Source organism: Mandrillus leucophaeus, unplaced genomic scaffold (assembly GCF_000951045.1).
Source record: "Mandrillus leucophaeus isolate KB7577 unplaced genomic scaffold, Mleu.le_1.0 Scaffold51, whole genome shotgun sequence".
NCBI lineage: Eukaryota > Metazoa > Chordata > Mammalia > Primates > Cercopithecidae > Mandrillus > Mandrillus leucophaeus.
In genome coordinates, this window is record NW_012105475.1 from 3261590 (window position 1) to 3287857 (window position 26268).

Genomic DNA, 26268 nt, shown 5'->3' on the forward strand with positions numbered 1-26268 from the left:
TCACTTGTCATGGCTCCTGCGGCTGAACCCTGGATTGTGCACCAGCTTGAGTAAGTTCCATTGTGGCTTCCAGCACTACTAAGAGGTGTAATCTGAGGGAAATCAGAGCTTCTCTAGACATAAACTCCCATCTCTAAAATGAGGGGGTTGAACTCTTTTATTATTTATGTTTCTCACATTCTATATTCTTCTGTTTCAGGGTAAAGACAGCATGAAGCCAGAAAGAACTTTATCTTCTTGGAAAACCGTAGGGCTCTGGATTAGGAGTGGGTTGTACTATATGCCTAGAGTCATTGAAAAGTTTAGTTAGTACCAACCTTTGTATAATTTGTACAAGGGATCAGCAAACTTTCTGTAAAAGGTCAGACAGTAAACATTTCTAAACATTTCTGGCTTTGCAGGCCATATGGTCTCTTTGGAATATACTCAACTCTGCCATTGTAGTAAGAAAGCAGTCATAGACAATACGAAGATAAATGGGTGCGACTGGATTTGGCCCACATAATGTAGGTTGAGAACATCTCTAATCCAAAATGTCTCAAAATCTGAAACTTTTCTTTTTTTCTTTTTTGGAGATAGGGCTGGTGTGCAGAACTGTGGCAGAACTGCAGGTGTGTGCCACCACGCCTGGCTTATTTTTACACTTTTTGTAGGGTCTCACACCTTGGCCTCCCAAAGTGCTTGGATTACACGCATGAGCCACTGCAAACAGTCTAAAATCTGAACTTTTTGAGCTCTGACATAATGCCAATTGGAAAATGCCACACTTGACCCCATGAAGGATTGCAGTCAAAATTGTTTCATGCACAAATTTATTAAAAATATTGTATAAAATAGCCTTCAGCCTATGTGTATAAGGTGTATAAATAAATCTCATGTTTAGACAAGAGTCCTGTCCTCAAGATATCATGAAAATTCCAAAATCTGAAAACAAAACAAAACACCCAACCCCCAAAAATCCAATTCCAAAACAATTCTGGGCCAAGCATTTTGGGCAAGGGATCCTCAACCTGTATTTTGCCAACTTCTGGTTTAAATCATACTACCTTGTCTTCTCACCATTTGAAGTTATTAAGAAATAAGAGAGAAAAATACACTTTACTGAGACAATTTTATTCACTATGAATATATATACATGATCAACATTTTATCTTCATTCTTCAGAAGACTTAATTAGAGCAGCTTTCTTCTCATACTTATCTCTAATCTCTTTAATATTTTCCGAGAGATCTTCTGACACGCATTCTTCATATTCTCTATCAGCTTTAGCAATCTGCTCCTCAAGATGTTTCTAGTGAAGATAATTAACAATTGTCAAAGTAAAAAAATATTAATTTCTTTAAAAATGTTTAATTGTAAAATTTACAAACAAGAGGATAACATTTTGAAGTTAAGAATAAAAAGGGCTGGGCGTGGTGGTTCACTCCTGTAATCCCAACACTTTATGAGGCTGAGGTGGGCGGATCACTTGAGGTCAGGAGTTTGAGACCAGCCTGACCAACATGGTGAAACACACTTCTACTAAAAATACAAAAATTAGCCAGGTGTGGTCGTGTGTGCCTGTAATTCCAACTATGCAAGAAGCTGAGACAGGAGGATCACCTGAGATTGGGAGGTGGAGGTTGCAGTGGGCCAAGATTGGACCATTGCACTCCAACCTGGGTCACAGACCAAGATGCTAGCAAAAAAAAAAAAAAAAAAAAAAAAAATTAAAAAGAATATATTTGTATTCACCATGTAGGCTCTCTTTTTGTGCCCTTTCCTAATTGTATCTTCTTTTTTCTCCCCAAGATATAACCTCTTGCCTGAATAGTGTTTTGCTTTTCTTTACATTATACCTTTATTACACACACACAGAGATGAATGTATCTCTAAATAATATATTGATTTAATAGTACCTAGTTTTAACCTTCATATTTATCAAATGATATTAAATATAATGTTCTATGACTTTTTCATCCAGTATTTTAAAATTCATTCATGTTACTACATATGGTTGCAGTTTATTCAATGTACTGCTGCATAGTATTCTAGAATGAATATATCAACATTTACTTATTTTGCTGGTAATGAAGTTTTGTTTGTTCCCAGGTGTGGTAGGCTGAGTAACAGCCTTTCCAAAAATGTCCATGACCTAATTCCAGAAAGGAACCTGTGACTGTTAGCTTGCATAGCAAAATAAACTGTAGATGTAACTAAGTTAAGGATCTTGAGAAAAGGAGATTATTCTGCAGTATCCAGGTGGGTCCTTAGAAGAGGAAATCACCAGTGTCAGAGTCAGAGAAGGAATTTAAGGACAGCGGCAGAGGGCAGAGAGGAGAGAAGATGCCATGCACTGGCTTTAATGATAAAGGAAGGAGCTACAAGCCAAGGACTGTAGGTGGCCTTTAGAAGCTGGCAAAGGCCCCAGAAATATTACAGCCCTTTGGACCCATTTTAGACTAACCTTAATAACTCTAAGATGATAAATTTGTGTTGCTTTAAGCCATTAGGTTGTTGGTAATTTGTTACATTAGCAATGGGAAACTAACATGCCACATTATTTGTTTTTTTTTTTGTTTTTTTGTTTTTTTTTGCTATTTCAAATACTAATACTGTTACAAATTACCACAAACTAGGTTGCTTAAAACAACAGAAATGTAATCTTTTAGTTCTAGAGGCCAGACATTTGAAATCAAGATGTCAGCAGGGCCATGATCTCTCTGAAGGCTCTAGGGAAGAATCCTTCTTTGCCTCTTCCCAGCTTCTGGTGGCTCCTGGCAGTCCTTGGTGTTCCTTAGCATGGCTGCTTCACTCCAATATCTGCCTCTGTCTTCACATGACCTTCATATAAGGATACCAGTCACTGGATTTAGGGCCTACCCTAATCCAGTATGACCTCATCTTAACCAGTTACATTTGCAAAGATCTTACTTCCAAATAAGGTCAGTTTCTGTGATTTAGGATAGATGTGACTTTTGCAGGGGGCACTACTCAACCTAGTACAGCCCCCTAGCATATAGTGTAAATATTTTTTTAGAGCAAATATACCTAGAGTGAAAGTTGGCTTTGGGGATTGACAAATTACTTTCTTTCTTTCTTTTTTTTTTTTTTTTGAGACAAAGTCTTGCTGTGTCACCAGGCTGGGGTGCAGTGGTGCGATCTCAGCTCACTGCAAGCTCCGCCCCCTGGGTTCAAGCGATTCTTGTGCCTCAGCCTCCTGAGTAGCTGGGATTACAGGCACGTGCCACCACACCCAGCTAATTTTTGTATTTTTAGTAGAGATGGGGTTTCACCATGTTGGCCAGGATGGTCTCGATCTCCTGACCTTGTGATCTGCCGGCCTTGGCCTCCCAAACTGCTGGGATTACAGACATGACCCACCATGCCTGGCCGCCAAATTATTTTCTAAAATTATTTTATCAATTTACATAATTGCTAACAATAAATTAGAACTCCCATTTCTCCACATCCTTGCTGGCATTTGGTAATGATCAAACTAAATTTTTGCCAATTTCTTAAGTGTGGAATATGACGTATACTTTCATATGTTTATTGGCCACCTTGGTTCTTCTGTGATAAATTCTCATTCAAGTAGAAAAATTACTTTTATTGATACATATTAGATGTATATATTTTCGGGGCCCCTTCAAATCTTTGGTCCATTTATTTTTCAGAGGCCATTGTATATCTGGATGGTAATCCTTTACCAGTTGTGTTTTAAAAATCATCTTATATCAGTTTGTGGCTTGTCTTTCCACTCTCTTTCCATGTATTTTGATGTAGAGAAGATTTTAATTTTAATAAAGGTAAATTTGTAAATAATTTTTTTGTGGTTTGTACTTTTTGTGTCTAATTTAAGAACTCATTTACAACCCCTAAAGCATAAAGATAGTCTCTTATAATTCTTGTAAAAGTTAAAAAAGTTAGCCTCACGTTAATTTCTGAATTCATCTGGAACTGATTTCTGTGTAGAGTTTAAGGTAGGGATCCAACTTCATTAATTGAACAATTCATTTTATCCGACTATTCTGAAATACTGTTTCTCTCATAGACATATATTTCCTGTCTATGCTCATGCATCTATGTCTGCACTCTTAATCACAGAGACTGGTCTTTCTGCATCAATACTACAATGTGCTAGTTACTACAGCTTTATAATAATTCTTGGTATGCCTAAACAGACCCCTTCCCCTCGACAAAAAAAAAAGATGATTTTGTGTACTGCAGGAAAAGCAAAATTTTTCTGTAAAGAACCAAAAAATAACTACTTTAGCCTTGGCAGTCTAGATGATTTTCTTAATAATTGCTCAATCCTGCCATTGTAGCGCAAAACCAGCCAAAGATATACTAAAACAAATGAGGTGGCTGTGTTGCAATAAAACGTTATTTACAAAAGCAGGCTGTAGGCCCAATTGGGCCTGCAGGTTGCAGTTTGCTGACCCCTGTTCTAGAACATCAAGTGACATGTGAGACCTTTATGGGGCTCCAACCAGGAACTGCTCAAATAAACACTTTGTCCCACAAGAAAAATATTCCATCTAAAGGTACCTTTAGACCTAAACCCCTCTGTTTTCTTTTCTTTTCTTTTTTTTTTTTTTTTTGAGACGGAGTCTCGCTCTGTCGCCCAGGCTGGAGTGCAGTGGCCGGATCTCAGCTCACTGCAAGCTCCGCCTCCCGGGTTCACGCCATTCTCCTGCCTCAGCCTTCCGAGTAGCTGGGACTACAGGCGCCCGCCACCACGCCCCGCTAGTTTTTTGTATTTTTTAGTAGAGACGGGGTTTCACCGTGTTAGCGAGGATGGTCTCGATCTCCTGACCTCGTGATCCGCCCGTCTCGGCCTCCCAAAGTGCTGGGATTACAGGCTTGAGCTACCGGGCCCGGCCTCGGTTTTCTTTAGTCCAACTTCATTACTCACTGTAAAATTTCTTCATTGTGCCTTATTCAACCAGTGTTGTTCATTGGACAACCAAACTAGTGTGTTTTGACTTTCTATGGTTCTTCCATATTTTACGAAAGCTACTAAGAATTTATACTGGTTAATCATAAATTTTGCATAGTGCAAAGTAAGTGCTTAGTGTTTGCTGAATTTGGTCTAATTTTCCCAATAACACCAAACTGTACAGAAACTAAAAAATAATAGTAACTTACCATTAGGTTTTCAATTCTAACTTTAACTGATTAAAACATTGATAACTGTGATTACACAAATCCCTAGTGATAAGTTACTACTGAATTAACACAGAGGACGACAGTAGAGCTGCAGATAATAGAAAATCATGGCCCAGCGCAGCGGCTCACATCTGCAATCCCAGCACTTTGGGAGGTCAAGGCAGGCAGATCACTTGAGGTCAGGAGTTTGAGACCAGCCTGGCCAACATGGTGAAACCCTGTCTCCACTAAAAATACAAATATTAGCTAGGCATGGTGGCACATGCCTGTAATCCCAGCTACTTGGAAGGCTGAGGCAGGAGAATCCCTTGAACCTGGGAGGCGAAGTTGCAGTGAGCCGAGATCGTGCCATTGCACTCCTATCTAGGCGACAGAATGAGGCTCTGTCTCAAAAAAAAAAAGAAAGAAAGAAAGAAAAGAAAGTCAGAGGTGCTACGGATGTTCACAACTGTTTAGCACAACTGCTTCATTTTTACAGATGAAGAAACTAAAGACCCAAAGATGTAAAATGATATATACAAACAGGCTCTGTCAACCTAAGCCATCAATTGTCTGCTATGAATAAACTTTTCTCTTATGCATCTAGAATAGAATTATTGTACACTATCCTTGGGAAAATGAAAACACACTCACTCAGATAATTTTTTGTCATATGGTTCAGATGAATAACACTGGTTGAAAAGGATCAGGCAAGATTATAGAACCACCAAGTGCTTGAATTAGAAAGTGAGTAGAACCCACGTTTTCTGACATAGTATCTAGGATGCTTTTCTTAGTTCTTCACACTAAAAAGTGAAGACCATTGACACCAAGAAAGCAGCAGTTCAATGGCTTTCAGGAGAGAGGATGGGTAGTAGGGTATCACATGCTCATGTTTTCAATAAATGGAAGTCTATTAATATGACAAAGTGAATTTTTTTCTTAAACTGGAAATATATTATCACCTAATACATTAACCAGGAATTCTATAGCTCAGCAATTTATCTTAGCTTCTGGGGCTCCGTGCAGCAGGTTGGAGGGATAATTTTATTGGTGAACTTTAGCTGTATGAAGAGAGGGGATAAGGTAAATCAACCTCATGCTTCTGAAACACTTTACTTGGTGCTTATATGAAATCACAGAAAGGAATAACAATCATTGTAAGATACGCCCTTTCATCTTAAACTTAATGAAATCCTAAATGTATGAATGTAAATGTACTAATATGTTTCCAGTATGTAGAACATGGCCTGGCATAGCATCATCATACATTGTCGATGTAATACATAACATGATATGTTGTTTATGCAAATACAATAGATTACTTTATAAAATGCACAAGTGGGCTGGGCGCAGTGGCTGAAGTCTGTAATCCTAGCACTTTGGGAGGCGGAGAAGGGTGAATCGCCTGAGGTCAGGAATTTGAGACCAGCCTGGCCAACATGGTGAAACCCTGTCTCTACTAAAAATACAAAACTTAGCTGGGTGTGGTGATGGGATCCTGTAATCCCAGCTACTTGGGAGGCTGAGACAGGAGAATCACTTGAACCTGGGAGGTGGAGGTTGCAGTGAGTCAAGACCATGCCATTGGACTCTAGCCTGGGTGACGAGAGTGAAACTCTGTCTCAGAAAATAAATAAAAATAAATAAAATAAAATGCACAAATGTTCCCCTGCATCATGTTGCCATACCACTAGACAAGATTATTCTGATAAATGTTTGCTAGATCACACTTTAAATAGAAATAAAATTCATCATTCAATTTCTATGGAAGAAAGCAGAAATACATCAAACTTTTAAAAACCTTTCTTGGAATATAGGAAAGACCATCACATACTTACCTCTACCGACCCGACATGTGTAGCAACCATCTCTAACAGACGTTGTAAGTTATTTCCCACTTTTCGTCTTTCTTCAGTCGTGGTTTGCACAACTAGTTGGTATCTGCAGAACAAAAACTCTTGTTTAAGTTGTCCAGGAAAAAAATGAATACATCAGTTCTAGTTAGCTCACTTCCCATTTCCACATTCAGTAAAACCAAACTGTGATTGATTTGTGTGCTGCATGCTATATGCATAATCTGTAGAGGTCCTACTATCAATCATTAAAAGAGAAATATAAACATTTTCAAAGATTCTTTGCAAGCAACAAAACAAAAAAGCACCAAAACTTCATGTTTTAACGTCTAAAGCTTTGGAGCGAAGGGTTGTAACTGAGTCTCCAAAGGGATTGTAAACTCAAATGCTTTCTGGGCAAGACAAAACTTTGCAAATGGGGGAGTAGAAGTCTTACTTGTAGGAATTCAAATTCAAATTAAAACCAATAAAATTGCAGGCCAAATAAATCTCAACTGAGTTTTCTACCCTTGGCCTACAAATAAAGTGAAGAGAAATGACTTTTACAAGGCTTGTACTTGCAGTCTCAAAGTAGGAAATTTTTCAGTTATTTGACGGCAACTTAAGACTTAAAAAATGCATATTTTACATAAATGTACACAAAGCCTATGGATTAACTGTTCAGTATATTGATTTTATATAAGTTGCACAAGAGCATTATATACACAGAGACAGAATATTATTTAAAGAAAGGATGCCACTGTTTGTTGTTGTAATTGTTATATAGTGTGGCTAAAACTTTTCCTATGTAAGTTTCAAAAATTGTAAGGAAACTGAGAAGGAGGAGATCCTGACAATGTACAATTTGATTATACAGTACTTCTAAGAAATACAATAAAATATATAGGCAGTTCTGTTATGTTTGTTTGGAAATATGAGCATAATCTGGCAAATTTCATGTTTGCTTATGCCAATTTCTTCCCTGAGAAATACTTGGTGAATGCAGAAAACTGCACCCAGCTGAATCCAGATGCAAAGGAACACACAAACGTAAGCACACACATCAAATGTACACTAGCCACTCAGGGCACTGCATATGTAATGAGCCACATGCATCCACTACTGATGTTGCAATTTCCATCCCACTTCAGATAACCCACTTTCTACCCTTTACAGTAACTCAGTCTGCCGCCTCCTGAATGCCCGTTTCTCAAATCAAACTAGAGGTCTTTTTAATACGAAGGGTCCCATATTGATCGTAGCATTATGTATTTCTTAATCATTAAATATGTGTATCATTGTGCTAACATTTTTGTTTGATTCTTATCTTTTGTTTATATGTGTCACCGATGGAGTTTTAAATTTTTTTCTAGAGACGGAGTCTTGCTATGTTGCCCAGGATAGCCTTGAACTTCTATGCTCAAGTGATTCTCCTGTCTGGGCCTCGCGAGTAGCTGGGACTACAGGTGTGTGCCACTGAGCCTGACTACTGATGAAAGTTTTTAATGCTATGCCTCAATATCAGTTTTCCCATAGGTCCTGTGATTTTTATGGCATGATTTTTGCATAGCATGGTAACTACTTAGAAGGCACATGCTGTGTTATAGTAGACTGACTATAATTTATAGTATAATTACATTTTATTATATAATATACATAATTTCTAGGAAATAAAAACATGAGCTCAGTGGAGTTTATTAAAGCTTAGTGGAATTTTATTAAAATTCACTAACAAATAGCCAAATTTATTTGAATTGATGTAAAATATTTTATGTTTTTTTCAGGGATTAAAAGCCATTTATTAACTAGATCTAAAGATTAATGATTTCTTGGTAGACAGTAACTGTAATACTAACAGAATGTATCTGTTGATAGGGAAAGCTCTCAGGTTGTAAGTAGTTGTACTTAAGTTCTATATACCATTCTTTCCATCCTAAATACCTGTATACTATAAATTAAAGCAAATAAAAATAGATAGAATTTTACAGAACTGTTAAATTAATAATCTGAAAAGAAAGGTATAAATCTTGGTGATATAAACTTACTCCCGCTGAACAGCATCTAATTCATTCATAGCTTCACTGAGCCCCTGGTTAACAGTACTTTCTAGCAAGTGCTTGTGTTTCTCCAAGGACTCAAGCTCACTGGCACATTTTTCATCCTCTTCCTCTGCTTCCTATCAGGATAAAGTCATGGTTATAGGTTTCTTGATATTCACATTCTGTATACTCTAGGTGGATTTAAAACAATTATAAAAAGCACTTAAGTAAAATCAGGTTGCATCATTTGTATTCTCAAGATGCTTACTGTTTTACATGCAAGAGACTTTTAAAGCGCTCCTTTGGGAATTCTGTATTATAAAAACAAATGCGGCTGGGCGTGGTGGCTCATGCCCGTCATCCCAGCACTTTGGGAGGTCGAGGTGGGAAGAGCACTTGAGGTCAAGAGTTTGAGACCAGCCTGGCCAGCAGGGTGAGACCCCCATCTCTACTAAAATGGTGGCATGCGCCTGTAATCCCAGTTACTCAGGAGGCTGAGGCATGAGAATCGCTTGAACCCAGGAGATGGAGGTTGCAGTGAGCTCAGACTGTGCCATTGCATTCCAGCCTGGGCGACAGAGAGAGACACTGTCTCAAAAAAAAAAAAACAAACAAACAAACAAAAAAAAGCGATTTTATTATTATTTTTTATTTTGAAAATATTTATTAAAATTTAAAATACATATAACCTTTAACTCAATGGTTCTGCTTCAGAAATTTATCAAAGGGAAGGAACGGAAAAATACATAAAGATATACAAAGATATTCACAGCAACATTATTTGTCAGTTGAAAATTTAGGGAAAAAATTAATAAGGGGCTAGCTAAATAAGTTATATATATACTTATGTCTATATGTAAAATAAAAACACAATAGAAGGATTGCTCTCTCTACATTTATATGAAAAGATATCATGGATATCCTGAGAAAGACAGATTATGAAAAACTGCATGATTTGGTACCATTAAAAAAATATATGTTTGTATATCTGGAAGACACTCCCTAAACTTTAACCATTGTTTCTAGTGATGGCATTATGGTAGACTATAAGGTACATTTCAGTTCCCATTTTATACTTTTCTCTCTTGAGTCTCTATTGTTTGTAATGAGCATTTATATTATGAACAAAAAATACTTTTTCCTTTAAAAAATTAAAAGTCATTTTATTCTCAAAGATGCAGAAACTAAATAAAATTGGTTCAGTTTTTAGGGTGCCAAGGTCAACTGCTAAAATTTAGGAAGTGAAGTTTTTTAGTTTTTTGGTGAGTTGGAAGTATTTACCAAATGAGACCTTTTCAAAAAGCTTGCATAGGATTCATTCAGCAGTATTTTCCAGTTTGAACAACAGGAAATTTTATAATATTTTAATTAAGATTTTTTCTCAAGAGCTTCAAGGAGGCCTTATGTAGGTCCTTATTTCACAGATGTATTAACTATGCATAGGCAAAGTAGCCCAAATTCATCATTTCTAAGGTTTGTGAAGATGAAGTGTCATAAAGCCTTTCATTTAAGTGCATCAGAGAGTAAACTCAAGCATTGTCATAGAGGATGTGTGAAAAAATAAAAATGATTACCAATGTCTTATATTTCACATTTAGATCATATTATGTGGTGTATTTTCTAAACAGTTCACACTGTTTAAGAAAACAAATAGGTCCTAAATATAATACAAGCCAAGAGAAAAGTTTTCAGTTCCTAATACTTCGTTGACATAAGTAAAAAATACTGGCATAGTTAAAATTTTCACAAGAATTGTGTAAGTGGTAATAAATAGAGTCATCTGAATATTTTACAATGCTGGTCAGACAGTAGAATGGTGGAGAGTCAGTCTTTTTATTTTACCTGCCTTCTAGACTGCATGTAAAGGGTCTTTGGAATGTGACCAGGATAGTCAATTTACAATGACTCTTGGCAGGCAATTACATATTCAAAAGACCTTATTGGGGTTCAGGCTTTAGCAGTACATAACACTAAATCTCTATAAAAAGGTAGGAGAGATTCTGTTTAGTTTTGCAAGGATATTGAGTCACATATGCAAGTATAAAATATCAGATAAAGGAACAGTAAATGTGTTCTATGGTAAAATAGCTCTAATCCAGAAAAATGTCCTTTAAAGAACAAAATAAAATGACTCCTTACCATAAACTTTGGCAGAGAAAACTAATCTAAGATACAAGTTATAGGATGTATATAGCTTAAAGATTTTGGTTTTGATGTCAGAATATATGACTCATCAAGCAATCATGACATAGCTTTGGATAACCTACACAAACAGTAGCAAAGTTCTTACCTTAATTTTTTGTTGGTAAAGATCATCCAGCTTTTGAACTTCTTCTTTCAGAGTTCTCACACTTCTCTTACTTTCTGTTAGCATTGCACTCAACTGGGGAAATAAAACCTTGGTTGAGAAATCATAACTATACATCAAAGTTATTTTAACAAGTTATAGCGTTTTTATATTATCCATCAACTAACCGAACAATGTTATTTCTTCTAGTCCTTTTGGACTCTCACTTATCATTTGTCCAAAAATTTTATTATTCTCCAAAGAGAAATTAATTTCAAAGAAACCTCAAAGTTAAGGAGGTTAATATCTGTTTTTCCACTAGTTGTTGTGTGAGTGCTTTTTAAGCTCTCATATATATTACATATATTATTAATATTGCCATATTACTTTATTCATATATAAATAATTTTTGCCTCTGGATTTGAAATCTAGCTTTATTTAGACTACATCTACTATAGTTATTTAGCTTTTCATTTTTATGTTCATTTTCTAAAATGTTAAAAAAGAATTGTTTGTATTAATTTTATTAGATGTTTGCTATTAGTTATAGTCATGCTTTCCTTCAAAAAGTAATAAGGTAACCACATTTAATCTTGTTAAAGCTTGAACTTTAAGATCAGTTGAAACCAAAACTGAAAGAAAAAAGTGTTTTTCAAGTTCATTTCCTGTTGGCAAGTGCTGATACCAGTTGATGTCAGCAATTAATAGAGAATGTTCTTCAGCTATACCAAGAGGAAACTGTTTCCTGCAGGAAACATAAAATAGTAAAATGTATAATAGCTGACTTTTTTTAAAAAGGATAATTCTACACACATATGAAATTAAAAAAAAATCTAGGGGTTAAAATTTAGTGAAGCTATTGTTATTTGCTAAAACACAGGTTAGTGACACATACAACTAGCATACGCCCAGAACTCAAAACCAGATCTAACACCAAGAACTTTTTCTAAAGGTATGTTTTATCTGCAGTAACTAATAAGTTAAACAAGTTGTTTTAAATTCACCTGTAATAACACCAACAGATACTCAAGCAACCAGAACTTCCACTGATCCTCATGGTTGGTCAAAACCATGTTTACTCATCTCCGAGCAGCTTCCACTTTCCATGTCAGCAGTACTAATGCTGCATCAATTACTTAAACCTGTTTTTCTGATTCCCGAAGTACACATTTCATATATATATATATACACACACACACATACACACACACACACACACACACACAGCCCAGCTCCAGTTACCTACTGGACATTCTCCACTTTGATGCCCCAGAGACCTGAAACTCAGCATATCCCAACCTACAATTCTCTCTTCTATACCCTTCTCTTTTACATTCTCTATCAATCACTACATACCCATTTGCCAAAGATAAGACACCTGGGCATTCTTGATTTCTTTCTTGACCTTCACATACAAATGGACAACCAAACTGTTGCTTTCATCTTTAAATCTCCTTTCTCCATCTTCACTGTAATAGCCTTGCTTTGGGTCCCTACCATTTATTATTCACTGTATAGGATATTGATAGGTCTCTTAATTGCATGGTCTAGTCTCATGCACCTCTAATCTATTCTTCAAAAGGCCAACAGTGTGAAATTACTAAAATAACAATAATTATTGTTATTTCCTTACTTAAAAATCTTCAATGATCTGTACTGCCTATAGAATAAAAAAAATTCAACCAGTAAGCAAGCCCCTTCATAATTAGGTTCTTGTCTCTCCAGGCTTCTCCCTTATCTCACTTACACTCATGGTAATTTATTAATATGCTGTGCTCTTTGTTTTTTCTGTTTGGAGAAGGGGTCTCACTTTGTCACCTAGACTGGAGTGCAGTGGCACAATCTCAGCTCACTGCAGCCTCCACCTCCAGGGCTCAAGCAATCCTCCCACCTCAGCCTCCAGAGTAGTTGGGACTACAGGTGCACGCCACTACACCAAGCTAATTTTTATATTTTTTTGTAGCAGCTGGGTTTTGCCATGTTGCCCGGCTGGTCTTGACCTCCTGAGCTCAAGCAATCCACCCACCTTGGCCTCCCAAAGTGCTAGGATTACAGACGTGAGCCACCACGCCCGGTCCATGCTGTAGAATGTGTGTGTGCATGCATGTGGATGAGCATGAGCATCCTTTGGTGTATCCACTGGCCAACTCCTACTTTTATTGACAACTCAGCTCAGCTATCACTTCTCTCAGAAGGAGCCTGTACTTAAGTGTATTATGAGAATCCATAGTGCGCTGTATTCACATTACAAAAAGTTATGAGAGAAGAAATTGTTTTCATGCCCATCTTCCCACTTAAAATGAAGTTCACAAAGGCAGATGCCACACTGTACTAGTATCACCATCTATTACGGTACTAGGCACATAAGCACTCAAAAAATATTTGCTGCATAAATTTCAGTTTCAAATATTTAACTTTAACCTTTATTTACATTCATATTCACAAGTGTGATTAGATTAATTTCTTCTTTTTGTGATATCTTTGTCATGTTGTGGCATGAGGCCTACATGAATTCGGTCTCTTTATGCTCTATGATAATTTATATGTCACAGAAATCATCCAGTCTTCAGTATTTGAAAACACTGACCTGTGAAATTATCCATTATTGGAGTCTTTTGAAGAGCAAATTTTTATTTTTTTTACTTTAGTTTCTGGTTACTTACATATTTTGACTTTCTTGGGATTTCTATTGTTCAGGTTATAATCCATTTCATCCAAAAATTTTAAATATAAATTTCTGTTTATACTATATTACTTCATAATTCAAATAAATTTCCACCATTGCTATAAGCCATTTCTCATTTTATATTTTCCTGCTTTCTCTTAAATGGTTTTGGTAATTATTTTAAAATACTTTTCAGGTTAAATGTTTCGTTACTCTAATTTATTAATTTCTCTATAACCTTTATTATTTCCAGTTGCGTTTTACCCCATCCCACCTTAACTTAGTTAAACTATTTGTCCAATAGGAAAAACAATTTTAGTTGTTAGTCTCTGTATGACATTACTGATCTCTCCCTTCTTGAAAAGTTTTCCCTACTTTGGCTTATATATATTACATATACATATAAGCGTATTCTCTTCTGTTGTTTTCCAACTAACTTTGTCTACTTTTTCTAAGAGTTTTTCCCAGAATTTCCTTCCTTTGCCAGTCTCTTAAATGTTGTTACTGTTTAGGATTCAATCCTCTGTCACTTTCCCCTCCACATTCATCCACATATATGGCTTCAACTATTACAAATGCTCTAATGACCCTCAAATCTGTATTTTTCAGCCCTGATCTCCTTCTTACACTCTGTATCTATAGCTTCTGCTTCCTCCTGGATATCCCACAGACAGCAAGCTCAATATCTCCAACACTGTCCCCACCACACCCTGCTCTCAGTTTTCCTCCTCTAGGTTAATAGCACTATGATCCACTCAGTTGCCCACATCAAAAATATGGAAGTCATGTTGATATTTCTTTCTCCTCAAGCTTGCACATTCAGCCACGAAATCCTTGGGTTCTACCTCCTTAACATTTCGTAAACCTGTTTCCTTCCCTCTAGTTCTACCATACATTGGTTTAACTCTCCCAACATTTTCAGGAAAGAAATCAAGAATGCCCAGGTGTCTTATCTTTGGCAGATGGGTACGTGCATCCCCTCTAAGCTATGTTTTCCTGTAGCCCAAAGGGTTTTGTAAACCTAAAAATCGGATGAGCATAACTGTACCTATGTCAGCCTTTTTCTCTAAATGGGAGTGCCTGAAGGATGTATTTATCTTTAGGACACTAACATGGGGCCTAGTCTATAGTAGGCATTTTATAACTTTCCCCTATCTATAGCCTTTAAAAACTTCAAGTCAGTCTGAAAGATGTTTTGGACATGAAGTTCGTGTTGTTTGGAATTCATACCTTTTGAGAATCTCCAGGTTTTAGCACCCATTCCAACAAAAACCAGAAATCAAAATGAAGCAGGCTAAAGGAAGACTTCACTGCAAATCATCATCATTCCCAGGGAGCAGTCCAAATTCCTCATCTTTTCTCCATAGATATTTTAGAAACCTCAAATTACAGTCATAGTATGAGGTGATGAAACTCTTCACTTACCTAATGTTTCAAATTTTTCTACTTTTCTGAGAATGTAAAAATTCTAATACAAACGAAGTCTTGATAGAATTTATTAACATTGGAAAAATGTCTTTCTGTGAGTTACCAGCATAATTATTTGTGAAATGCTATAGGTTTTGTTTCCAGATGAGAAAAAATAAACTTCTCTTCTGAGAAAACGTAAAATTTCATTTTATATCTTGAAGTCTATTAGCCAGATCATAGTAGTTCCTGAAGAGCTGAATTAACAAGGGGTTTCCTTTAACTGCTTGGTGTCTTATAAATGAAACCCTTTGTGTGTGCATTTGAGAAGTAGCTTAAATTTTCTTAACTCACAATGTTTACTTTAAAGGTTACTAAATACAATAATAGAATTTTCCTTTTCAGGGACATAGGTGATATTCAGGATCTCAGAAGCAGAGACTACCTGAAATTCACTTTTGGAAATAGACTTCAAAAGGAATTTGAGTTCTCCTGAAATTCCATGATCCAGAATGCAAAAACTTGGTAAAAAGAAACCTCTTAATCTATCACAGCTAATTAGCCTCTAACCCCGTAATTATACTTGCCTACTTTCAAGGTAGCCACCTGAAACCTCTTTTAGTATAAAAATACTAAATTATCTCAAGTTAGAGGCACTTCTCTATTAAAAAAAGGAAAATTTACTTAGTTCCATCTCACTCCATCATATGTGATATGTGAAGGCTAGGATGTTTAAATGTCTTAATAAATTACTTCAAATATTTCTGTCGAGGGTATACCCAATTCTCATTTTTTCATAGTTTTATTAAAAAATTACTTCCTTAGCAATCAGAAACCACAAATAACATTTAATTTTAGGTTTTAAAATCTAATTTTTGCTTTTTATGACTTTTTATGTTTTATTACTTACTTGTTCTAAAGTATCCTCCAAACCCATTTTTTTATTTCGAGCTTTATTAATTTCTTCTTCAGTTTCGTTCAGGAGTTCCTTAAGAGGCACCTATAAAATACATAGGAATGTGGGTGACATATAACATTTATTTACAAAATATCTGTCCTGAGGCATCCACACACTGTGATAGGAGGAGTCACTTTTGGAGAAAAAGTGAAGCTATAACATTTAAAATCTAATATACTGTCAAATAGAAAACAAAGCTAGTTTTTAATCAAATTTCTGTTAAGTGTAGACTATAACCTGCTTTTGTTTTGAATACTAGCAAAATTCAAGATTTGCTCATCTATCCTGGAAATTCATTGCTATTATTTAAACATTTTACAAGTACACTTAGTTTACTGCAGTATTTTTTTTGAAAAGAATTTATATGTAGGTTGTATTTTTATGCTATGTTATCCAGAAGTATCAATTTCTCTTAATCCTTTTCAACTGTTTAGTTTTAGGATTCTCTGCTTCTATTTCTTATGTTTATTCTGTTCTACTGACTTTAACACAGCACTTCATTGCTTGTCATTTTTTAAAATTGAGGTGAAATTCACACTTTAAAATGGTTAAACTGAAATATTTAGGTTAAAATGATGTTAACATAAAATTAAACATACAACATAAAATAAACATAATGTTTAACATAAAATTATAGTGTGTAATTCAGTGGCATTTAATACAGTAACCATCACATCACCTCTAGTTCCAAAACATTTCATTATGCTGAAAGAAAATCCCATATACCATTATGTTTTAAGTAGGTCTTTTGAAGTTACTGCTGAGTTTTAATTTTGGCCTGCTCCTTTCAAAAGATGCAATGGCCTCTTTAATCTCTCTCTTTCTCTCTGTTTTTTTTTTTTTGAGATGGAATCTCACTCTGCTGCCCGGGCTGGAGTGTAGTGGCGCGATCTTGGCTCACTGTAACCTCTGCCTTCGGGTTCAAGCGATTCCTCTGCCTCAGCCTCCCAAGTAGCTGGGACTACACGTGCGTGCCACCATGCATGGCTAATTTTTGTATTTTTAGTAGAGATGGGGTTTCACCATATTGGCCAGGCTGCTCTCGAACTCCTGACCTCATGATCTGCCCACCTTGGCCTCCTAAAGTGCTGGGATTATAGGCCTGAGCCACCGTGCCTGGCCTCTTTAATCTGTTAAAGAACTTTTCACCAAATACTACTTATAACACTTGGCTTTGTACCTTATTGATTCTATTTTATTTTTCTATTATTATGTAAAACTATTTCTAGAGATGAAAGCAAAATTTCTCCTTGAGCATATTCATTCTTCTTTTTGCATTGTGTAATCTTTTCTACAAGAATGTGATTCATGTAATTATTTTCTTGCATCAGCCATGTCAAACTACTCAAAACAGTGTTGAGCAAATTCTGCCTGCCTATCTATAGATAGATTACTAATAGACTAAATGTTTACTGGATGTATTTTTTCTACTGAAAATGAATATAGCTTGATTTAATCAGTGTCTGTCCATTCACAAATTGTTATCTCTGGGAAAGGAGGGATGTATGTTTCTTAATAGTTTATCTCTAACACGTACCTGGTCTGGAACATATTATGCACTTAATAAATACTTGTTAAATGAATAATTCTCAAGGGAAAAATGTATAGCTTTTGACTTTAATATTCTTCTATTAAAAACTGAAGTATTTTGAAAATTGGCATTTTTAGGGGCAACTCAAATACTAAAATCTATAAATAACCGACAAGTTACAATAGAGCTATTTAAAAATTTTCTTCCCCAAATTACTGCCTTGGCCATATTTTAAAATTAGGCACGAATTTCTCCTTGTCGATTACCAGTGTTCTTAGTACTCTAACACATTTTATGCCTTCATGTGTGCCCTTGTGCCTGGAATTCTTTCTACAGACCATTCCCATAAATGTCTCATCTTTCAAGATTTCATTCCACGGTTACCATCTCCAGTCTTTTTTGCTACATGGGAAGAACTGATCTTTTCGTTACCACTTGTAAAGATTTCTAATGAAGCACATATATAGCATTTGACGTCTTTCTCCTCTGGGGGGATCATTAGCAACTTGACAATAAGGGTTAGGCCCTCTGTCTTTATAGTACTGGTATCTATTTTACATGTAATCAACTTTTTTTACTGGATAGTTCAAGATTTCTATGATCAAGAAGAAAGAAGATACAGCTTCAGTGTTTTATTCCTTTGTTTAGCACTGGGTTATGAACATGCCAAAGTTCAAACTCTAGAGATATCAATCATAGAATTAAAAAATCTTAAAAGTAGTCATCATTACTTACATAAACTTGAGCCCTGTATTTGACAAGGCAGTTGGCACCAGCCTCGGGATTAAACTTAATTTCAAAATCATAACCTTTGGAATTCTCAGCACCTTTAGGAATAAGTTTTAATTTTCTAGCCAATTTGTGATACTCTGCTAATTGTGTTTCAATCTGTAAGAAGAGAACACAAAAAGAAATGTTAAAGCAGCCCCATTCCATATGTTTTTTTCAATTGGCATTTCTGCAATTTTTTTTTTTTTGAGACGGAGTCTCGCTCTGTCGCCTAGGCTGGAGAGCAGTGGCAGGATCTCAGCTCACTGCAAGCTCCGCCTCCCAGGTTTAGGCCATTCTCTGCCTCAGCCTCTCGAGTAGCTGGGACTACAGGCGCCCGCCACCTCGCTTGGCTAGTTTTTTTTTGTATTTTTTAGTAGAGATGGGATTTCACCAGGTTAGCCAGGATGGTCTCCATCTCCTGACCTCGTGATCCGCCTGCCTCAGCCTCCCAAAGTGCTGGGATTACAGGCTTGAGCCACCGCGCCTGGCCTCAATTGGCATTTCTGCAATTTTATACAAAACATATTACACCTATTTTTAGTAGTTTAGTAATTCAGTAATCTTTAGTAGTAAGACTAGCAGTTTTAAAATACACAAAGAAGATAAAGTTTTAGTAACACTTAAATTTACAGAATAATTAAGACTATCAATTGGTGTGTAATGTACTAGTATCTTCCATTTATCTGACAGCTTGGAATAAGAGTCCATATTTAGGTATTAACTAAAATTTACTTTTTGAAGTGCCAGATAAAGAAATTATGAAACATGTAAAATAAACAACCTTAGTTTTGTCAATGTACAAATTAAAACATTTCATGTATCCAAAATAAGTAGAAGGTAATCATTTATGTCTGAAAATGTTATTTGAACTCTATTGATAAAAATATTTTAGTAACATATTTCACATTTCCTGCTCTCCTTCCTTCTTCCTTCAGGGCTCTGTTCAAATAAGGTCATCAGAAAGGCTGTCTCCTAATATAGCCCCCTAATTCTTCTAAATGCTTATTTTGTTCTATTTTTCTTCATAGCAATCATCACTACCTGACATATATTGGTTCATCTCCACTTCCTGAATATAAGTTCCATGAAAGCAGCTCTATCTTCAGCACCTAGAACAGTGCTTGGCATATAGTAGATACTTAATATTTGATTGAATAAATGAATTTGCAGAGTCTAGGCAATCTGTTTTTAATCTGCTTCCTCCATTAAACGCATACTTCGTTTCTCATTGTTATTACTCATCCATAAAAATCAATTTGAGTGAAGGAATGCAACGGTAAGAGGACACATTGGAACTTGCTTAACCAATTTGCAGTTTCCAAAAATGCATTAGATCTCAAAAGCAATATTACTTATACATTAAAATTTGGGCTTATTACTTATACATTAAATGTTGGCCAAATTGGTAATGTATTACCCATAACATTGAAATTAAGTTGAATAATTGGCTTCTCTCATGCCAAGGTCCAGATCCAAATATATAATAGCCTATTACCTATTTTCACTTAGACATGGATATAATACATCCATCCCCGTTCCTGTCTCACAACTTCTTCCTTCTCTTCTCTCCCCGAGTGAGTGGCACCTGCCCAATTACCCAAGCCAGACAGGGCAACCACTTCCTCCCTCTTTCATCAAGTCTCATTCACTCCACCTCCTGAGTTGTCAGAATCTACTTACTTCTTTGAATTTTTACTATCTTTAACTTTTTTTTTTTTGAGACAGAGTTTTGCTATTTTTGCCCAGGCTGGAGTGCAATAGTACGATCTTGGCTCACTGCAACTTCCACCTCCTGGGTTCAAGTGATTCTCTGCCTCAGCCTCCCAAGTAGCTGGGATTACAGGCACGTGCCACCACACCTGGTTTCTTTTTGTATTTTTAGTAAAGATGGGGCTTTGCCATGTTGGCCAGGCTGGTCTCAAACTCATAATTTCTGATGATCCACCTGCCTCGGCCTCCTAAAGTGCTGGGATTACAGGCGTGTGCCACTGCACCCAGCCCCGATCCTTACTATCTTTTAGAGAATGATAGTAATTTCTTATTAGATTGCTGCCACAGATTTTCACATTATCAGAAATAAGATCTTTCTAAGACGTAACCACATCTGTTTAAAAATGTTAAGGCCTTCTTAGAGCTTTCTGGATAAAGTCCAATCTTCTAAACAAGAAAAGACTCCTCATCCTCTGGTCTATTCTTATCTCTTGATTCTCATCTCTTGCTCTGTCCCACTTGCTATGAAGCTCCAGCTGTATGAAGAACTTACACATCAGACTGTTTTATCTCTGAACTTTCCCGTACACAGTTCTTTGGCAAATCCCCTACCTGTGCCATGCTAACCCTTCCCTATACTTCCCAATTCAGTTGTTTTTCCCTCTTTAAGAAATTCTCTTCTAAAAACCTCTCAGCCATCTCCCCACACCATGTACACTAAATTTGGTACCCTGTGCACCAAACAGCTATTAAAGGTCTCATTTCATGGGAGTAAATGCAAACTCAGCTGGAAGTTTTTGAGGGGAAAGCCGATGTTTTATCTTTATTTCCTCTATGCCCAGCGTACGTGACACACAGCAGATATGCAATCTTAATGCTTAAGTACTGAATGAAGGACTCATTTCCTTTTCTACAGAGGAAAAGGAGCGGGACCTAAGAACATTATTTTCATAGTTTTAGACTTTTTTGCTTACTTTTTGGTTGAGTTATGAAATATAAGTTATCTTAAATTTGAGAGAAATTGGGACGTTACTGAATTGACATAAAGGGATGAGTGTTTCATTAAAATGCCAATGCTAATGTTTTACCTCTTAAGCCAATTTACCCACTGACTTCTTCTTAATTGGGACAGACCTTTAGAAAGGTCAGCTATGATGACTTGCCACTTTGGAAATGGTAATGACATACCGCTTCTTTGCCTCTGGCATATTTTAACTCCTCATTCCACAGCTTCTGTTGTTCAGCTTCCAGGTCCTTAGTTAATTTATTAATAGTCTGCTGCAATTCATTTCTCTCATGATTTATTCGCTCAATGTCTGCAACTGAGTACTTCTGGTTGTCAATAATATTCTGTAGTCGAGTGTTCTCCTGTTTTATTGTTTCACATTCTAGTTCTGTGTTGGAAAAAAACAAATTTTTAATGTATCTTCAATTACTACAAAGAAACAGATGCCATCATGTAATAGAGCTAAGATAGCTAAATTTCCAAATCATATATATGTGTGTATATATAATATACATATGTTTTTATATATACTTCATATATATATAAATTTCCAAGTCTCATTTACATATATATATATAAATTTCCAAGTCATATATATACATATATATGTATATTCTCTTTTTTTGGGATAATTCTTTTTGATCTTTCATAAAATATTTCATAAAAGATTTGTTATAAACAAATGTTATTTGTTTATAACATTCTGGAAGATAGTAAAATTAAAGTTTTATGTTAAGAAACTTATTTCCCTATTAGCTTGCAATGGTTTTCAAAAAGTACTACATGAAAAAAAATGTGGCTTCATAAATAATGACTGTCATTAAGAATTCTGGGTTCATGCATGCACCTACATTTGAATGGCCCTGCACGGGACCAAAGGACATTCTAGGCTGAGGCTCCATGATACCACAAGGTGTCAATATTTAAGAGAATATGACACTTGAAACTCACAATGTGAACAAAATGAAACTTTTGTAATATCGAGGATCACTCCATTGACCTTCCTAGAAAAAGGATCTCTAATTTCACTAACAAAACATGAAGAAGGTTAAGAAATACCCAAAACAGCTGGCTGCTTACATAAACAGAACAGTTGGACAAGGTGAAAAGCCCAGATTAAACCACATAAGGCAGTCTATTTCAGAAAGTTAAACATCGCTTTCTAAATTCTTGTTACAGAAAAAACAGTCCCCTAGAAGTGGGGATTGTGCCATGGCAAACAATAAATGAAGTGACCTGCGTAGGCTACCTGCCTGAAAAACTAAGCCATGACAGTTGAGTCACACATATTTGGTTAATCCCAGTGATTCTGGTTCTTCCCAAACAGAAAACCCATCATCAAAATATACTGTTTTTTTTTTTTCTAAGGTTTCTCAGGACCATGAAACAATGGCCAAAATTTTGTTCAGCAGGAAAACTTTTGATTTTTTTCGAAAAGGCTCATTGAATGTAGTTTTAACTTTCTGGAGAAAGAAAAGTATAAGTGAAGAGCTTGGAGTTGTAGTGGATTGCCTTCCTGGGCTTACCAACAGTTTACAGAAGAAAGCCAGTACATTTGTTATTTCTAGTTAAGTCACTGCTTTAAAGCAAATTTGAAAAGTATGTAATAGTACATTAAACTGGCTTCAGTGGCCAGGTGCGGTGGCTCACACCAGTAATCCCAGTGCTTTGGGAAGCCCCGAGGCAGTTGGATCACCTGAGGTCAGGAGTTCGAGACCAGCCTGGCCAACATGGCGAAATCCTGTCTCTACTAAATCAGCTGGGCATGGTGGCGCATGCCTGTAATCCCAGCTACTCGGGTGGTTGAGGCACGTGAATCACTTGAATCTGGGAGGCGGAGGCTGCTGTGAGCCGAGATCACGCCACTGCACGCCAGCCTGGGGGACAGAGTGAGACTCTGTCTTGGGAAAATAAAGTAAAATAAAATAAAATAAACTAGCTTCAAGCAGTCATAAAAAGGTGGTGGTCAGAATTGTCATCCGAACAGAAATTATAAATGACAGAAATGTTCTGATTTTAAAACAATTAAGTGGATTGTAGGAAATCCATAGGAAAATCATCTTACTTTGGTTCCAGGATATATGTATATGATGAGACGCCATAAATAAGAATCAGGATACAGATGCTTATTTATTACAGTCACATTGAGAGATTTCATCTACTAAAGAGCATCTAGTTATTCAAAACGTAGTTGGACTATATGATTTACAAAAAAGGTTACTGTCTGAGAACTGTGAATTGTAGAAGAATTGTCAAAACCATTTTTTCTTTAAAAGGACACATAATTAAACCCCTAATGAAACCTTAACAGTCTACTTCACATTGAAGTGGAAAAATATAGTAAAGGAACAGCTTCAACTTCAATGAGATAAAAGTGCACTGTGAAGACTGTCTGCCTTTGGGACATGTGGTTATTTGGTAACACTGTTTAAGAACTACTGGGTCTTAATGTCCTCCTGCATAAGAATATGATTTATACTATGTGAAAAAATGAGATAAGACTTATTATGGCTGAGGCAGGTGGATCACCTGAGGTCAGGAGTTCGAGACCAGTCTGGCCAACATGATGAAACCCTGTCTCTACTAAAAATACAAAATTAGCCAGGTATGGTGGCACATATCTGTGGTCCCAGCTACTTGGGAGGCTGAAGCAGGAGAATTGCTTTAACCCAGGAGACAGAGGTTGCAGTGAGCTGAGATCATGCCATTGCACTCCAGGCTGGGTGACAGAGTGAGACTCCAGCTCAAAAAAAAAAAAAAACAAAAACACACACACACACACACCAGAGTTTATTCATATTTTACTGACATTTTCAGTGATAACTATACCAAACTGGTTAGGTTTTTGCTTTCTCTGTTTACCAATAGTGTTTTCCAACCTTCTGTGACTCATGACCTATATAGAATATGATAGCATTTTTATAGCAGGCTGGGACGAAAGGATGAAGATGACCAAGGGGTCAAGAAAGTCATCCTGAAGGTGGAGAGGATTGGTATTTTGGTATATTGGTTTGTTACAACCTATTTGCAGCACAGTGAGCTTAAAGCAAATTCATGGTTAAAGTCAAACTTTATGCATTTATCACCGGCATCCGCACAAAAAAATCCACAACATATAATATCTATAAAATTTATGGTTGGGCATAGTGGCTCATGCCTGTAACCCCAGCACTTTGGGAGGCTGAGGCGGGCGGATCACCTGAAGTCAGGAGTTTGAGACCAGCTTGGTCAACATATAGTGAAACCCTGTCTCTACTAAAAAAGATGAAAATTAGCTGGGCCTGGTGGTGTATACCTATAGTCCCAGCTACCTGGGAAATTGAGGGAGGAGACTCGCTTGAACCCAGGAGGCAGGGGTTGCAGTGGGCCAAGATTGAGTCACTCTACTCCAGCCTAGGCGACAAAGTGACACTCTGTCTCTCAAACAAAACAAAACAAAAACAAAATAAAATTTAAATACGTCGCATTCACTCAAGCCATGAATGGCTTTACATAATCAAAAAAGTTAAAACACTCATAGGATAAAAACATCTTAGATTAACAGTTATAAAATTAATGTCTCAAACTAAATCACTCTGGAATGGCAAATGATTAAGTGTTTCTCTCTCACCTACTGAGTTTGCAGCTGTCAGAAAAAGTTCTCACAAGAACAAGAAGGATGTATGACAGTTCTCTTGATCATACGCTGACAAGATAAAGTGTTAGTATTAGAAAGTATTGATTAAAGGCCAGGTGCTGTGGCTCACGCCTGCAATCCCAGCACTTTGGGAGGCTGAGGCGGGCGGATCACGAGGTCAGGAGTTTGAGACCAGCCTGGCCAGCATGGTGAAACACCGTCTCTACTAAAAATACAAAAAATTAGCCGGGCATGGTGGCACATGCCTGTAATCCCAGCTACTTGGGAGACTGAGGCAGGAGAATTATTTGAACCCGGGAGGCAGAGGTTACAGTGAGCCGAGATGGTGCCACTGTACTGCAGCCTGGGTGGCAGAGCATGACTATATCTCAAAAAAAAAAAAAAGAAAAAGTATTGATTAATTGCATTATAAAAATTGTTATAACAACAATTTAGTCCAAGTTTCTTTGTCATCATGGAGAATAAACAAAGGACATGATTAGGGGTGAAGTGTAAAGTAGTTAATATATTTAAAGAGTTGGTTTAGAGCAAATCCTATATATATATATATATATAAAAATCAGAGTTATTTGGGGAAAAAAAACCAGATTCAGCAAATAACCCTGGTAATTACTAGTCTTGAGTTGACAATCAATACTCCATAGACTAACAGTTAAATCAAATATCCTAAGGGCCATGTATACAACTTCCACATGGGACAGACACAGCCTGCAAAATCCCAAAAGAAACAAACAGAAGTAGGCAAAGTCCTGGGAGAATAGTACAGTTGTCAATAAATTTATTTTTAAAACTATAGCCCAGTGGCTCTGTGACTTATAGATACCTTTCTTTACTCTCCTTCAGGCACTGCAGAAGAATCAAACAACTGCATGTGCCACAGTGTTTTACAGAATTTTATGATTAAGATTGCTGTGTTTATGAAAGTAAGCTTACAAGACATAAAAGAGCTTTCTATAGTTGCTCTTTTCCCCAAGAACTGCAGTACCTGCAGCTTTAAATCAGTTTCAGCTGCCCAGCTGCTTAGGCGGTAGTGATGGAGGATAGCCAGTTACAGCCGACTGAGACAGGCAGAGATCAAGAATCTGGCTTATTAGAGCCAAGCACGGTGGAGTCCACCTATAGTCCCAGCTATGTAGGAGGCTGAAGTGGGGGGATTATTTGAACCCAGGAGTTCAAGATCAGCCTAGGCAAAATAACAAGACTTCATCTCAAAAAAACAAAAGAATCTGGTTTATCTGGTTTATTAATTACAAAGTGGAATAGAGTATATATTTGTATACAATATTTTATAT

At 36.5% G+C, this 26268-nt stretch overlaps 1 protein-coding gene and 1 pseudogene across 1 annotated transcript in view; one reads left to right on the plus strand and one right to left on the minus strand.

Moving 5' to 3' along the window:
* Positions 1 to 1092: 1092 nt before the first annotated feature.
* The window catches only part of NDC80 (NDC80 kinetochore complex component), a 54494-nt gene continuing 29318 nt past the window's right edge, over positions 1093 to 26268 (minus strand). Inside the window, exons 11-17 of the mRNA XM_011996334.1 lie at positions 21522 to 21727; positions 18588 to 18740; positions 16274 to 16363; positions 11295 to 11387; positions 9011 to 9141; positions 6972 to 7074; positions 1093 to 1291 (exon numbers count right to left, since the gene is read on the minus strand). Coding sequence (XP_011851724.1) covers positions 1154 to 1291; positions 6972 to 7074; positions 9011 to 9141; positions 11295 to 11387; positions 16274 to 16363; positions 18588 to 18740; positions 21522 to 21727 — 914 coding nt within the window. The 3' untranslated portion in view covers positions 1093 to 1153. The remainder of the gene's footprint in view (positions 1292 to 6971; positions 7075 to 9010; positions 9142 to 11294; positions 11388 to 16273; positions 16364 to 18587; positions 18741 to 21521; positions 21728 to 26268) is intronic.
* On the plus strand, positions 22273 to 23447 carry LOC105551192 (annotated as a pseudogene).